Source organism: Nerophis ophidion, linkage group LG02 (assembly GCF_033978795.1).
Source record: "Nerophis ophidion isolate RoL-2023_Sa linkage group LG02, RoL_Noph_v1.0, whole genome shotgun sequence".
Classification (NCBI taxonomy): Eukaryota; Metazoa; Chordata; class Actinopteri; order Syngnathiformes; family Syngnathidae; genus Nerophis; species Nerophis ophidion.
Genome location: NC_084612.1, coordinates 53,779,558 through 53,795,701, shown reverse-complemented (window position 1 = coordinate 53,795,701; position 16,144 = coordinate 53,779,558). Strand labels below are relative to the sequence as shown.

General features: G+C 42.2%; 2 protein-coding genes across 6 annotated transcripts in view; one reads left to right on the top strand and one right to left on the bottom strand.

The window, feature by feature from the left end:
* The window catches only part of LOC133542406 (kinesin heavy chain-like), a 396,917-nt gene that overhangs the window by 363,829 nt on the left and 16,944 nt on the right, over nucleotides 1-16,144 (top strand). Inside the window, exons 27-28 of the mRNA XM_061886494.1 lie at nucleotides 13,137-13,164; nucleotides 13,339-13,447. Of these exons, the coding sequence (XP_061742478.1) occupies nucleotides 13,137-13,164; nucleotides 13,339-13,432 (122 nt within the window). The 3' untranslated portion in view covers nucleotides 13,433-13,447. The remainder of the gene's footprint in view (nucleotides 1-13,136; nucleotides 13,165-13,338; nucleotides 13,448-16,144) is intronic.
* LOC133542393 (uncharacterized) lies at nucleotides 135-11,946 on the bottom strand. Of its 5 annotated transcripts, none has more exons than XR_009804151.1 (4): nucleotides 11,789-11,938; nucleotides 5,146-7,539; nucleotides 533-717; nucleotides 135-443 (listed from the first exon to the last, which is right to left on the bottom strand). XR_009804151.1 is itself a non-coding variant. In XM_061886467.1 (2 exons), the coding sequence occupies exon 2, from the start codon at nucleotides 7,196-7,198 to the stop codon at nucleotides 5,867-5,869; it is 1,332 nt and encodes a 443-aa protein (XP_061742451.1). In that variant the 5' UTR covers nucleotides 7,199-7,539; nucleotides 11,789-11,938; the 3' UTR covers nucleotides 4,917-5,866. The 5 variants fall into 5 exon arrangements, 2 of the variants coding, with proteins under 2 accessions (XP_061742451.1, XP_061742470.1); XR_009804152.1 differs by having other exon boundaries at nucleotides 550-717; XR_009804148.1 differs by lacking the exons at nucleotides 135-443; nucleotides 533-717 and adding an exon at nucleotides 4,758-4,907.

Here is a 16,144-nt window from a genome sequence, read left to right as displayed (position 1 = left end):
GGGGCAGACTGGCTCGTACATGCACATGCATCCTCTGCTGTTGCCATTTCTAATACAAAGTAGCGTACACTTTGAACTTCTATGTGTCAGTAGTGTTACGTTCCCGAGGGGAAGGAAACGACACAACGATGGGATGAAGCTCGACAGGTTTATTGAACTTAATTATGTGTTGTGGTGTGTATGCTACTAATGTTGTGTGGTGTAAGACGATGTGAGGAATTAATAATGTAAATGTTACCAGAGGGTGTAGTTTGTGCGTGTTGGATGAATTGTCCATAAGTCCAGAGGGCAAGGCAAGAAGGAAGTCTGTGAGCAAGCAAGAGGTCGGGGACTGGATAGAGGCATCCGAACAGGGGTCGAGGATCAAGGGAAGCAGTCCAAAATCCAGAGGGAAGTCCAATAAAACGAGGCGCACAGCTCGATCACAGGAGACGGAAGGAACGCTGCGGGGAACACAAAGGACATAAGACACGGGCAGTGGGAAAACACAGAGAGCAGGTAGGAGGAGGGAAGCCAGAGACAGGATGCTTACTACGACGAGTAAACTACGTTCTGGCACTGGATTTTCGGGTCCGCTGGTTTGGCGCCGGCCCTCATCAGCCCCAGGTGTGCTGATTGTTGATTGTCTGCAGCCGTGTAGGCATGCAGCCGCAATGCGGGAAGAGCGAGCAGGAGCGTGTCCCGAGGCGCTTCAAGTGGAGCTGCCGGCAGCGCTTCCTGCGGAGGTAAAGAGGGATTGTGCAATGGGCGTGACAAGTAGACTTCATACGGAAACACTAAAAACTGCAACATGTCTGGCGGAAGGAGAACACTGTCGAAGTGGAGGCATGCACATAATGCCCAGATGCAAGATGGCGCCAGTATGTGCTGTAGCCTGCCGTCTCTCGCTGTCAGCTGTGTTTGTTTTCGTGCTGTTCGCAACTGTTGTCGTCTCTGTTAGCTCACTGCTCGTGTATAACCGCCAAACGCTGTTGGATCTTTGCCCCTCTGCCACGGATGTGGTTAATTTTGATGGTGTTTTTTCGACGTCCCAGTTGTCTCACTCACCTGGCCGGATTCCTACGTTCCTTTCCCGCCCCCGGGCTTCTCTCAACCAGCGGAAGCGTCGCTGGCGTTGTGGCAAACATGACGGCCAGCTGGTGAAAGTTAGGGCCCTCCTGGCCTGGCTTTCCGAAGGAGGAATGGTGCAGTACCTGCTGCACCAGCGCTCGCTGGATCCCGTCGGTTACTGGCTTGTTCCTGTCGGGGGGGGGGGGGGCTCATCCCCATCGCTTCTGCTCTCCCTGCCTCCGGAGGCGCAGGGTGAAATCCCGTCACCTGCGGGCTCTGTGTCAGGCCCCACCCGGGTCAGCTGCGGCCTCGGACGTGCTGGCCCCGGCCAGGTTCAGTCTTGTTATGGCAAGATCTCTGACAACGTTTATTCTGAAGGATTTCTTCACTTCCTCTCTGTGACGGAGACATGGCTGAATGCTAGTAAGTCCGCACCTCTTAATGAACTTTCAACACAAGAGTGACTGCAATCTTCCTTTTCAAGCTTTGAACTGTGCATGTTTGAACCTGGTCTTTCTGATGTCGTCCTGTGTGCCGTCGTTTTTCAACCACCCAAGTACCATAAAGACTTTATAACTGACTTTTCTGAATTTCTGGCTGAAATCCTGCCTAAATATGATTGTGTCCTTATTGTTGGTGATTTTAATATTCACACCTGCGGCCCAGACGATCCGCTCTCCTGGAGCTTCCTGAATGTCATTGACTCATTTAACTCTGTATAGTCTTGTCTGGTTCCACACATGAACACGGGCATACACTTGATTTAGTGCTCTCGTATGGTTTGTGTGTTTCTAATTTGGACATTTGCAATGCTGTGTTCTCCAATCATCTACCGATCCTGTTTGAAATCCCCATTCAGTTTCCGGTTAAACTGTGCGGTCTGCCTCAACGCTCTTGCATGTTTAATTCCTCGTCTCTTGCTCTGTTCTCCTCTATTTTTATGACTCTCTGTGATGTTAACTCTGCAGCCTCAGTGTGTCTGAATACTGAGGAGTTGGTTTCTGGGTTCAACTGTATTTGTTTACAAACACTGGACACAATCACTTCTTTGAAGTTCCGCCGCTCCAAACCCACACCTGAGCCCTGGTTGAATGACGTCACTCATGCTGCCAGGAGAGCACAGAGAAAATGGAAAAAAGACAGGCTGCTTGTGTCTTTTGCCATTTTTAAAGCGAGCCTGTTGTCCTTTCGGACGACTGTAAAAGCAGAGATGAATACATATCTATCAGAGACTATTGCTTTTAACTGTAACAACCCCAGAGCTCTTCAAAAAAATAAAAATCGTCATTGATGCTCCCAAATCTGTTGGTTTTGATGCTTCTTCAGAAATCTGTGAACATTTTCTCCACTTTTTTACTGACAAAATTATATCAACTAGAACCAATTTATCTTAGCCTACCTATAACCCTTCTATTTTCCATCAGTTAGAGCCGGTGTCCTTTTCCTTTCTAAAGAACACAATTAGTCATATGAAGTCATATGGTTCTTCTGCAGATGCCCTCCCACCTCCCCTGTTTAAGGAGGTACTTGCTACCTTTGGATCAAGTGTCCTTAACATTATCAATAGTAGCCTCTCTCCTGGTACAGTATCAGCGGAGTTTAAACATGGGATGGTACGACCTTTACTTAAAAAAACAAGCCTCGACCCCTCTCTCCTCTCTAATTTCAGACCTATCTCTAATCTTCCATACATTTCCAAAATATTAGAGAAGGTTGTCTACAGTCAGTTGTTGTCCTTCTTAGAGGATAATGGTATCACTGAGCTGTTCCAGTCCGGTTTCAAAGCCCTCCACAGCACAGAGTCAGCACTTCTAAAAGTATCTAACAATATCCTCCTGTCCACGGATTCCGGTAAAGGTTTCTCATTGTTATCCCATTGGGTGGAGTTTTTTCGTGACCTGATGTGGGATCTGAGCCGAGGATGTCATTGCGGCTTGTGCAGCCCTTTGAGACACTCGTGATTTAGGTCTATATAAGTAAACATTGATTGATTGATTGATTGATTGATTGATTGATGTGGTGTCCTGGTTCTTTTAGATCTGTCTGCTGCGTTCGACACCGTCGACCACGCCACTGTCGACCACGCCACCTTAATCACTCGTCTTGAGAACTGTGTGGGCATTAAGGGTTCCGGTCATACCTGACTGACAGGAGTTTTAGTGTAAAAATAGACAGCTTTGTGTCTTCCACAGCTCCTCTTCCACATGGGGTCCACCAGGGGTCAATCCTTGGCCCTCTTTTATTTGCACTTTACCTTCTTCCCCTTAGTTCTGTTTTCAGGAAGCATGGTATTGCATTTATTTCATTTTTATGCCAGATATACTTTCTAATGGCACAAAACAACATGGTCCAACATCTCATTGACTGCCTGCACAACACCAAAGCATGGCTTTTAGTTAACTTCCTGAGCCCAGATGAAAACTAGACAGAAGTAATGTTGTTCGGTCCAAGTCGCTCTCCCTCACCCAACATTGACCTCGGTACTCTGTCCCCATATTTCAGCGACTGTGTCACAAAACTGGCGGTAAAGTTCAACTAAGATTTTCAGTTCGAAAAACAAATCAGCAGCGTCAGCGTCATTCAAAAAAGCTTTTATCAACTACGCCAAATAGCAAAAGTGAAACGGTTTTTGTTAGGACCTGATCTCGAGAAATTAATACACGCCTGTTTCTCGACTCTTGACGACTGCAATGCCCTGTACGTAGGCATTGATTAATTGATTGAAACTTTTATTAGTAGATTGCACAGTACAGTACATACTCCGTACAATTGACCACTAACTGGTAACACCCAAATAAGTTTTTCAACTTGTTAAAGTTAAGAGGCATTAGTCAGTCCTCCCTTGCCCGCCTGCAGCGTGTGCAGAACTCTGATGCAGCTCGTGCAGAACTCTGATGCGCATGTGTTGTAATCATGGCAGACTTGGTAACAGAAAAACAAAAATGGCTATTTTTGTAGAAATGAGGATACACAACCTTATATTTTTTAACCTGAACATACTGAGGTTGAACTGCAGGTTATAAAAGCGAGCGCAAATATTTGCCGAAATGTTGGAGCAGACGGAAGCCGAGAGAGTGAGTTCGGTGTGACTTCAAGCTTCATATGAGGAGTCTTTTTCAGATTTTCAGTTCATTTTCTTATCTGTTATTCAACCCAAATGTTGGTTTATTTTACTCATTCCATGTCTGTCTATTTGTATTTGACTTTCTTTTTTGCGGCTACCGAGTTGCATTATTTTAGTTTTACGTCAAATATAGTCTGTTTTTGTCAAACCATGACTTAAAATGACGATTAAAACCATGGCATCAAAACTAAAAAATTAAGACAACTTCAGAATGTCCAAAAATAGAAAAAGCACATTCTGGAAATATGACAATAAAAATATAGAAAAAACTAGCGGTAGCGGTAAAGTTTAGATCCATGAAGGAAAGAAGAAAGTGAAAGAATGTTCATTACTGAATACATTTACATATGCATACATTTTTTGTTTTGTTTAAAAAATTTTTTTTTAATGAATTAAGTAAAATTTATGACATCCTTTTTCCAAAACATAATATAGATCAGGCCCACAAACAGATTTTATCCGGCCTGCAGGATGAGTTTGCTAAGTATAAAAATTAACCTGAAATTTTTGAATGAAACAAACTGCTGTTCTAAATGTCGCAATAGCAATTCTTTGTATCTTTGTAGATGATGCTACATAGGTACAAAATAAACCATTGATTGTTTAGTGTTCTCGTGAGACGTGTAAAAACGCCAACTCAACACCAAGCCAAACCGGAGTCAATGAAGAGAACGTCGTTGTAAGCTTGACCATTTACTTTTGACAATTCCTTCATAGACAAGATGGTGAAAAACTGAAAAGAACAAAGAGACACAACGCACAACACACTTATTGCCTCTGTACATATTCGTTTACAATGACATATAAAAATGTAACGGTAATGTCGGAAAATGTCCAGCAGAGGGAGACTCCCGTCTGCCTAAATGACTTGAACACATTGTATCTAGTTCGACAATTATATTTAACATATCGGCACTATTACACTTTTTTAACGTGTCTGACATGTTGTTAACTTATTAAAGACGACTTACGGCATTGCTTCTTCGCCGCTTTGTGTAGGATGGCAACAGAAAGTACTACAGAAGACCACAAAATGTATCTCTAGCTTTCGAACAAATACTGGAAGTCAACCAACAGGAAGTAATTTAGCGGAAGTGACATCATCTAACTGCTGTTTACCGATTATAAAGTACAATAAATATAAACAACTTTAACTCCAAATTAAAGCATTGTAGTTACTAATACAAAATATTATCAAGTAATACAAAAATATTATAATGTAATTACGTAAATAATATTAACAGTTGACTTCAGGACAACACACTCCCCGCCTGGCCTATGTGAGGCCACTAAGGTCACCAAATAACTCTAGTCTTTGGGCAGGAGTAAAACAACTTCTCTTACTGATCTCAAAAATGTTTTTGGGGTTCCTTGGTCTGTAGTCTTCACTTCGACCTTCCTGACCAAATTGTCGATCCCGGGGAACGTGGCGGTGACCATGGCCATAGGCCAGTAGTTACGTGCAGCTTGCTTGTCCTTGAGGAGAACTAGATCTCCTACTTGAAGGTTTCGCCTTGACATATTCCATTTCTGTCTCTGTCGCAAAGAAGGAAGGTACTCCCTTCTCCATCGGCTCCAAAACTGGTTTGCAAATGCTTGCACTTGCTTCCATTGTTTGGTGTAAAGGTCCCTCTCTGTGAATTCTCCAGGTGGAGGTGGAGCTCCTGCCTTCTGTGTTAGGAGCATTGCTGGTCAAAGAATGAAGGGTTGTTGTGGATCAATGGATACAGGCAGAAGTGGTCGTGCATTTATAATTGCAGTGACTTCCGCCATCAGAGTGCAAAGAACTTCATGGGTTATACGAGTCCCATGCTGCAGTAACATTGAATCCAGGATTCTTCTTGCAATCCCGATCATTCGCTCCCAAGAGCCTCCCATGTGGGAAGCGTGTGGTGGGTTGAATTTCCAAATGCACTGCTTTTCACTGAGGAAGTTCTGCACTGCCTTGTTCATTCCAAGCTCTTTGCATGCTCCCGTAAAATTAGTGCCACAATCAGAATGAAGTTGATTTGCTGGACCTCGAAGTGCGAAAAAACGCCTGAGGGCGTTGATACAACTTGTAGTGTCCACAGACTCGATTAACTCAATATGAACAGCTCTCGAACTAAGACAAGTGAACATCATGGCCCACCGCTTGCTCTCTGCTTGTCCTCCTCTGGTACGTCTGGTTAAGACAGACCAGGGTCCAAAGACATCGACTCCCACATACGTAAAAGGAGGGCAGGATTTAAGATGTTCCGGAGGCAAATTAGCCATTTGTTGTTCTTGAACTTTCCCTCGAAGTCTACGACAGATTGTGCATTTGTGAAGAATTGAGTTGATTAAAGACCGTCCACCTAGAATCCACAATCCTGCTGCTCTGATGGCTCCTTCAGTAAAATGACGGCCTTGATGTTTTACCTGCACATGGTGGTGGTGTGTGAGCAACACAGAGATGTGGCTTTTCTTGGGGAGAATTACAGGATTCTTTTCTAAAAGTGTGAGTTCAGAGCACTTTAGTCTACCTCCCACACAAATGAGTCCATCCGCCAATGTTGGGTTGAGTTTCAACAAAGGGCCGTTTCTTGAAACTGGCTTGTTTTCTTGTAAAGCTAAAAGCTCTCCTGAGAAGGCTGCCTTTTGTGCTGCCCTCAGAATAATATATTTAGCTTGGGCAATTTCATCTGCAGTGCGTGGTTGGTGACACTTGTGCCAGCCTTTGCATCCATCTTTTTGATTAGACCTTTTGCATGTTCTTGCGACGTGGATGAGGAATGCCACACCCCTCACCAAGGAAGTGAAAGTGGAAAATCGTTGAAAGCGATCTGGGTTGATTATCTGACGTTCCAGGTAAGTAGCGCAGGTCTGCACTTGTGGTCGGATTTCAGAGTCGTTATCTGGTCCAATGAGCTCAAATCTTTCACTGGTTTGTGTCATCTTTGCAGATGTATTTCGCAGGAATGCAGGGCCGATAAACCAAGATGTTTGTCCAAGGCTTGATACAGGTAAAGATCTTGACGCAGGATCTGCAGGGTCTTCCTCCATGCACACATAGTTCCACTAATCGGGATTTGAAGATTGACGAATACGCTGGACTCTGTTATGAACGTAGGTGTAGAAACGTTTTTTTTCATTACAAATGTATCCAAGCACTACCTTACTGTCTGTGTAGAAGCGAACTTCATCGAACTTGAGGTCCAGCTCATCTTGGATGAGATCTGCCATCTCTACCGCTAGCACAGCAGCACAGAGCTCGAGCCTTGGGATAGTAGGTTCAGACTGGGGTGCCAACTTCGCCTTTCCCATCACAAATCCGACTTCGGCCTCTCCATCTTCTTGGACCACTTTCAGGTAAGCCACAGCACCAATGGCTTTGCAGGATGCATCTGAAAACACGCACAACTCTGTGAGCACCGCATCGCACAGTGACTTTGCAGTGTACCTGCGTGGCATATGAATCTTGTTTAAGCCTTGAAGAGACTCTTTCCAAGTCTCCCACTTGTTCTTTTTGGCTTCTGGCAGGGGCGTGTCCCAGTCTGCTAGCTCAGAGGTAAGTTCTCTGAGAAGGGATCTTCCCTGAATTGTGACAGGTGCGAGCATTCCTAGGGGATCAAAAACACTGTTTACTGTAGACAAAACACCACGTCGAGTGAATGGTTTGTTTGTTGGTGATGCAAAGTATGTAAATGTGTCAGATGTAATCTCCCAGAGCAACCCTAAGCTCCGTTGTGTGGGTGTAAAGTCTCCACTCAAATCTAAGTCTTTGACCACAGGGGCACAATCTTGAGGGGAGAAGGCTTTGGTGACTTCCTCAGAGTTTGATACAAACTTGTGCAAGCGAAGGTTCGACTCGGCGAGTGAACACTTTGTCCTTTGGAGCAGGTCAATGGCCTCACCTTCAGATGGTAGGGATACCAAGCCATCGTCCAGATAAAAGTGCCTTTCTACAAACCTGACAGTATCATCTCCGTGCTGCTGTGCACCTTTCCTGATGGCCTTTCGCAGTCCATAGATTGCCACAGCAGGAGATGGTGTGTTGCCAAACACGTGGACCCTCATGCGATACTCAATAACTGTCTTCCTGAGATCATTGTCCTGATGCCACAAGAAACGTAGGAAATTTCGATGATCTTCATGCACCAAAAAACAATGAAACATCTGCTGGATGTCTGCCATAATCGCAACTCTTTCCTTCCGGAAGCGCAGAAGAACGCCCAGCAAGGAGTTGTTGAGGTCGGGTCCAGAGAGTAGCACGTCATTTAGGGAAATACCTGCGTGTTGGGCGCTAGAGTCAAAAACGACTCTGATCTGGTCAGGTTATCGTGGGTGGTATACGCCAAAGGATGGCAAATACCAGCACTCTTCATCGTTCCTCAATGGCGGCGCTACCGCTGCATGCTTGTGGGTAATGAGCTTTTCTATGAATGTGACATACTGTTCCTACATTTCCGGTATCCTTTGGAGGGTTCGTTGAAGTGACATGAACCGCTTGATTGCCTGGGCCTTATTGTTTGGCAAACGTTGACGTGGTTCCTTAAATGGGAGTGGAGCGACCCAATTGTTGGATCCATCTCTGTGGGTTTGAATGTCCATGATCTTTAGAAAGAGGAGGTCATCCATTGATGGAGCAGGTTTGTTGTCATGTTCAGTTTGGTTGAAAACTGTCAATCCCAGCATCCTTTCTTGTGATTTGCAGGACTGGTTGAAGGTTTGTTGCTTCTTAACACACATGACGCTGGTGCAGGGTAGAAAGATGGAATGACGTCCATTTTCCCATACGTTTGTTTTCATTGAATTAATTGTTGGTTTGTGTGTATTGCCTAAACACACTTCTCCCATCACCACCCAGCCTAAATCCAGACGTTGTGCAAAAGGAGCGTCGTTTGGTCCATTTACTTGCTGTCTGGCGTTGTGTGCCCTGATTACATCTCTTCCAAGGAGAAGGAGTATTTGTGCTCCGGGGTCCAATTCGGGGATGTGTTTGGCAATGTGATGGAGATGGGGTTGATGCAAAACTGCAGTTGGTGTTGGGATCTCATTCCGATTATTTGGAATCTCTTGACACTCGAGGAGTGTTGGAAGTGAGATGAGAACTTTACCATCTAGGGACTCAATCTGGAAACCCTCAGCCTCCCTGCCGTGTGCCTCTACAAGGCCAGAACAAGTTCTGAGATGATAAGTGATTGGTTTGCTGTCCACATTTAACATTTTAAACAATTCTGGTCTTGCCAATGATCGATTACTTTGGTCATCCAAAATTACGTATGCTTTGATGGCCTTGTCCTTGAAGTCTTCATGGTACATTTTAGTAAGGCATATTTTTCAGCATGAGCGCCCCCACTGACCTTGACCGCAAACATCTGTACAGCTCGTGCTAACATCAGGCATGTTATACTGTTCTTCTCCCTCCCTGCCATCCTCTTTAAGAGATGGAGGAGCCTTGGCCATTTGAGGGGATTGACCAGGATGCATTGCTGCCTCATGATGAGTGCTTCCACATTCATAACACTTCACAGAAGGCTGGCATTGTTTGGCGAGATGTGAAACTGAGGAACAACATTTAAAACATATCCCTTTTTCCTTCAAAAAGGCCTTTCTATCATCCAGGGATTTGTTTCGGAATGTCCTGCATCTCTTAAGGGGGTGTGGTTTGTTGTGTAGAGGATAACATTCATTGGGGTCATTATTGGTTGTTAAAATGTCTGTTTTGTGCACTGTGATGGGTTTGTTTGAGTTAAAACATTTTGCAATGTGTTTGTCAAGGTTAGCAGTTGTATTGTACTGGTAGGTGAAACTGGGGTCATTTCGTTTCTTTGCCTCGGAGCACACAAAAACACAGAAGTAGTGGAGGGGAGGGAAGCAACCGTTATTATGTTCTTTGTACAAAAGAAGATGTCCATTTTTCCTGAAGGCTATAAGGAAGCTTGTCCACAATCGGCCTAATTCCACGTGACGTATCCAGATAGGACAAGCCGGTGACATAGCCATCCTCCTTGAAACCTTGAATTTCCATGAGCAAATCTCCCAGTTCGCGTAGCCTAGCGTTGTCTTTATTAGAAATTTTGGGGAAATTGTCCAGCCGATCAAATAGTGATTTTTCAATGATTTCAGGGGCAGCATAACAGTCACGCAGTCTCTCCCATGCTTTGTGTAGAGCCAGTTCTGGATGGTTTACATACATTGAGCGGATGCGTCTCACATGTTCTCCGGACTCCTTACCACGCCACTTTGTCATGAGGTCTAGTTCTTGGGTTGTTGTGAGGTGAGCACCGCTGACCGCTGTAGTGAATGACGACTCCCATGCGCGATAATCTTCTGGTTTATCAGCGAAGTAGTACAGTCCTGAGGTGATGAGATCTCGTGTTGCCAAATAGTGGGCCAATGGTTCCACTGAAGACGGTATGCTGGCTTGTGGAACCTGTCGGGGAACATAGGGCGGAGCATGTATGTTTGAGCCGGATTGTCTTTTTTCTTCGAAGTTTGTCGTGGCTTTAACTGGTTTATTTAAGTTTGGTGTGGATAAGTGAGATTTTTTATCGCTCTTAAAGTTTGTTCTATTAGGACTGGGTTGCATATATGGAGTATTTTCATCCAGATGCCAGGTGTTGATGGTAGCTTGTGTTAACGGATACGGCTGCTTATCTATTGCTGGACACAAGGCAGCTGGAGATGACAACTGCTGTTGAAGGTCGATCTGTGATTGAACATATTCACTGGTGCGTTCAATTTTTGCCTTTTCTGATTCAGTTTTCCTGTCATCGCCAGTGGATTGTGCTCCCGAAGCTTCCGCCAATACTCGAGCTTCCGCCTCAGCTGCGTCTGCTTCTCGTTGTAATGTCAGCACTTCTAATTCTGTGGTTATTCTCGTTGTTTCTAATTGATTATGAGCCTTTTCCAGTTTTAGCTTAGCTCCTTCCAGTTTAAGCTTAGCTTCTTGGCTTGCGTACGACGCTCGTACTTTCACGGCTTCTGCTTTAGCTCTAACAAGAGCTGCGCTTGCTGTGGATACTGACGTTTTGCTGCTTCCTCTGTGACTAGTTGCCATGTTTATACCTTAGGGCAGCCGGAACGTGCCTTTTTCACTTTAGTTTAGCTTCTTCCAGTTTAAGCTTAGCTTCTTGGCTTGCGTACGATGCTCGTACTTTCGAAGCTTCTGCTTTAGCTCTAACAAGAGCTGCGCTTGCTGTGGATACTGACGTTTTGCTGCTTCCACTGTGACTAGTTGCCATGTTGATACCGTAGGGCAGCCGGAACGTGCCTTTTTCACTTTAGTGTTCTCGTGAGACGTGTAAAAACGCCAACTCAACACCAAGCCAAAACGGAGTCAATGAAGAGAACGTCGTTGTAAGCTTGACCATTTACTTTTGACAATTCCTTCATAGACAAGATGGTGAAAAACTGAAAAGAACAAAGAGACACAACACACAACACACTTATTGCCTCTGTACATATTCGTTTAAAATGAAATACAAAATGTAACGGTAATGTCGAAAAATGTCCAGCAGAGGGAGACTCCCGTCTGCCTAAATGACTTGAACACATTGTATCTAGTTCGACAATTATATTTAACATATCGGCACTATTACACTTTTTTAACGTGTCTGACATGTTGTTAACCTATTAAAGACGACTTACGGCATTGCTTCTTCGCCGCTTTGTGTAGGATGGCAACAGAAAGTACTACAGAAGACCACAAAATGTATCTCTAGCTTTCGAACAAATACCAGAAGTCAACCAACAGGAAGTAATTTAGCGGAAGTGACATCATCTAACTGCTGTTTACCGATTATAAAGTACAATAAATATAAACAACTTTAACTCCAAATCAAAGCATTGTAGTTGCTAATGCAAAATATTATCAAGTAATACAAAAATATTATAATGTAATTACGTAAATGATATTAACAGTGGACTTCAGGACAACACAGATTAATTGATTGAAACTTTTATTAGTAGATTGCACAGTACAGTACATATTCCGTACAATTGACCACTAAATGGTAACACCTGAATAAGTTTTTCAACTTTTTTAAGTCGGGGTCCACGTTAATCAATTCATGGTAAATGAATGATGGTACCACATGGTGGTGACTTGTTCAGAGTGTACCCCGCCTTCCGCCCGATTGTAGCTGAGATAGGCGCCAGCGCCCCCCGCGACCGCAAAAGGGAATAAGCGGTAGAAAATGGATGGATGGATGGATGGTACCACATGATGTTAGTACATCAGTCAAGAAAAATGATCAAACTAGATAGATAAACAACATTCTGTAATTTGATTTTGTCATAAATTGTTTATCTTGATAGATTGAAAATTAACAAAAATGAGTTGACTGATGAACATTATCACACATAAATTATAAATACCAACAAATAGAATAGAATAGAGTTTTATTGTCATTATTGCAGTGAACAGGTTCAAAGAACAACGCAATTGGAGAGAACAAAATTGGAGATTCGAAATGAAGATAGAATACATTATGTAAGTGTAAAAAAAACCCCAACAACATTATGATTTGTACAATTTCAGAATGTGCTTGTTCTATTTTTAAACAAAAAAATCAATCTGAAGTTGTCTTTATTTTGAAGTTGAGCAGCCCATTCTTCCACAAATGTTTGTAGAAACAGTCTCCATGCCTAAGTGCTTGACCGGGCCAAGTGAGTAGGACACCTGATTTTCATCATTTTGATGGGTGGCCAAATACTTTTGGCAATACGGTATACCTCCGCCCTAGTTCAAATCCTCCTTAAACACTGGCCTCCGCGTTTGGACTCCAGGTGGAGCTAACAAATGACAACGTTAATTAGAGCAGTAAAGTCCCAAACTGCTAAGGGGACCTACACCGGTGTGCATGCATGCACCATTTGTTGAAACGTGTTGCAGTGTGTGTAAAACTGTACATTTCACCCTCAAGGGGACACATTCAAAGGAAGTGTAATGAAATGCTGCTCACTGTGCCCTCACACACAATTTCTCTGTACGCAGGGAACACCACAGACGTCAACGACAACCGGTAAGACTCCATCTTAGATCATCTTTCAGCAGAATTAACTTCTGGGAAGAGTACATTTCATTTATCATGGAGGCAATCCTTCCTTCTCACTTTGGCTGTAGTCCAGTTTATCTGTGGCAGGCTTCTTTTAGTCTGCAGCCTCTTCTCTATTAATGATGACTTTTTGTTGTGCAGCACGTGTTTGAACGTCAACGCCATGTCCACCACTGACATCTGTGACAACCGCAACCCAAGCAAACACAGCAGCTTTCAGGCCAACGCCAGCTAGTAGAAAGCCTGCAAGGTAAGGAGGTACTTGACTATGTATCTGCTAGTATGTTAGTGTTGTATTGATACCAATATTTTGATACCGCTTCTAAAAATATGTCGATACTTTTCGGTACTTTTTTAAATAAAGGGGACCACAAAAAACTGCATACAAAAAATCGTAAGGTACATGTAACATATGTTTATTATTGCAGTTAAGTCCTTAGAAAAAATAGTGAACATACTAGACAACTTGTCTTTTAGTAGTAAGTAAACAAACAAAGACTCTTAATTAGTCGGCTGACATATGCAGTAACATATTGTGTCATATATATACATATTATTTTGTCTACATTATTAGGGACAAACTGTAAAAAATGGATTATTAATCCACTTTTTCATTTACTGTTAATATCTGCTTACTTTCTCTTTTAACATGTTCAATCTACACTTCTTTTAAAATGTAATAATCACTTATTCTTCTCTTCTTTGATACTTTACATTAGTTTTGGATGATACCACACATTTGGGTATCAATCCCATACCAAGTAGTTACAGGATCATACATCGGTCATATTCAAAGTCCTCATGTGTCCAGGGACATATTTCCTGACTTTATAAACATAATATACATTAAAAAAAAACGAAATAAGATTTTGTGATGTTAAAAAATATTGATGTAATCATAGTAGTATCGACTAGATACGCTATAGTTTGTTGTATCATTACAGTGGATGTTAGGTGTAGATCCACCAATGACGTGTGTTTATATTGTAGCGTCCCGGAAGAGTTGGTGCTGCAGGGAATTCTAGAAATTTGTTCTATAATGTTTGTTGTGTTGCGGTGCAAATATTCTTCCAAAATGTGTTTGTCTTTATTGTTTAGTGGGGTTTCACTATACGGCACATATTTATGACAGTGTTGTTTAGTGTGGTTTCACTATATGGCACATATTTATGACAGTGTTGTTTAGTGTGGTTTCACTATATGGCACATGTTTATTTTGACAGTGTTGTCTAGTCTGGTTTCACTATATAGCAGTTACGGGATAATACATTGGTCATATTCAAAGTCCTCATGTGTCCAGAGACATATTTACCGACTTTCTAAACATAATACCATATTTCCTTGAATTGCTGCCGGAGCGCTAATTAATTTAAAACCTCTTCTCCCTCCTGCGCTTACCAAAGGCATGCGGTAAAAGTAAGCATGCGCTAATTATTTTTAAACCTCTTCTCACTCCGGCACTTACCAAAGGTATGCAGTAAAAAAATGAGTGTGATGTAAGCTTGGACCTTAAATCTTACTGAATAGCTCTTAATCTTCTTCACTTTATGCGATTTCAAATTACCGGTATTGAAATCAGCCTCCTCCATTTTGAAAACGATGACAGGGGAAGTGTCACTCGTGACGTTACGGGTTTGACCAGGCGGTAATACTGAGTATGCACTAATTATTTTGGGAACAAGTTTGACCCGGCAGTAATTCAAGGCAGGCGCATACTATATGCCCTGCGGCAATTCAAGGAAATATGGTATACATTTTAAAAAAACGAAAGAAAATGTTATGATGCCAAAATATATCGACATAATCATAGTAGTATCGACCAGATATGTGCCTGTACTTGATATCATTACAGTGGATGTCAGGTGTTGATCCACCAATGGCGTCTGTTAACATTTTAATGCGGGTGAGCTACGGTGTGTAGTGAAGCATGTTTAGCTATGCAGTGATAATGGTACTTGTAAGAAACTTATTTATTTGTCGCCATGGAGAAAAGGATTAGTGATTTAGAAGTAGCTAAAACACTGCTGACGGTGGACGGACGTTAGCTGCTAGCTAGCTAGCCATGTCTTGTAGCAGCTCTTTCTGAGGGTGTTTCAGCTTTATCTTTATTTTTTATACCAAAATGGGTCCATTCTCCCTTTTCTGTCTACACACTGTGTCTGGTTGTATGTACTCTATGCGTGTGCACTGCCGAACATGCTCCTTGGCTCCTAAAACCAGCAATGTCACAACGTGCTAACGACACGGGCGCGAACAGAGTGCAGGACCGGCACGTTTCAAAGGCGGTACAGTACTAAAAATCATTCATTAGTATCGCGGTACTATACTAATACCGGTGTACCGTACAACCCTATGTCAGGTAAATATAAATATATAAAAACACATTTACTCTCTCCAGTGCTTGAAGCAATATTTGATAGTATTTATCTCAACTTGTTTGTGTTTCAGTGTGTTCTTCATTTATAATGTATGGACACATTCACAAAATTAAATGCTTTAAAGCTTAGCAGATTTAGCTGTTTTCTATTATTGCTGTTTTCTGTAAATAGTAGCATACAGTAACAAATGTGTGCAGCTTCATTGTAATCAAATAACAAATGGTTTAATTTAATCTGGTTATGGTTTTATGTATTTTGAGAATGCAGACAGTTACTATATATATATATATATATATATATATATATATATATATATATATATATATATATATATATATATATATATATATATATATATATAATTTAATTGATTCTGGAAAAAACTCGATTGATTTAGAATATTAATAAATACTAATCACCATTCGGATGTGAATCAATCAGTGTTTATAATGTGGTCTTAAATAAAATAAATTGTGCATTCCTATGTTTAACTTAACTTAAAAAATGATTTGTTTTGTTTTTGGTGTGTAACTTTATTATAACTACAGACACAATTGATTTACTCTTTT

Excerpts from the sequence above, each read along its gene's own strand:
- LOC133542393 (XM_061886467.1), bottom strand. The coding sequence starts at position 7,198 with ATGGAGGAAGACCCTGCAGATCCTGCGTCAAGATCTTTACCTGTATCA.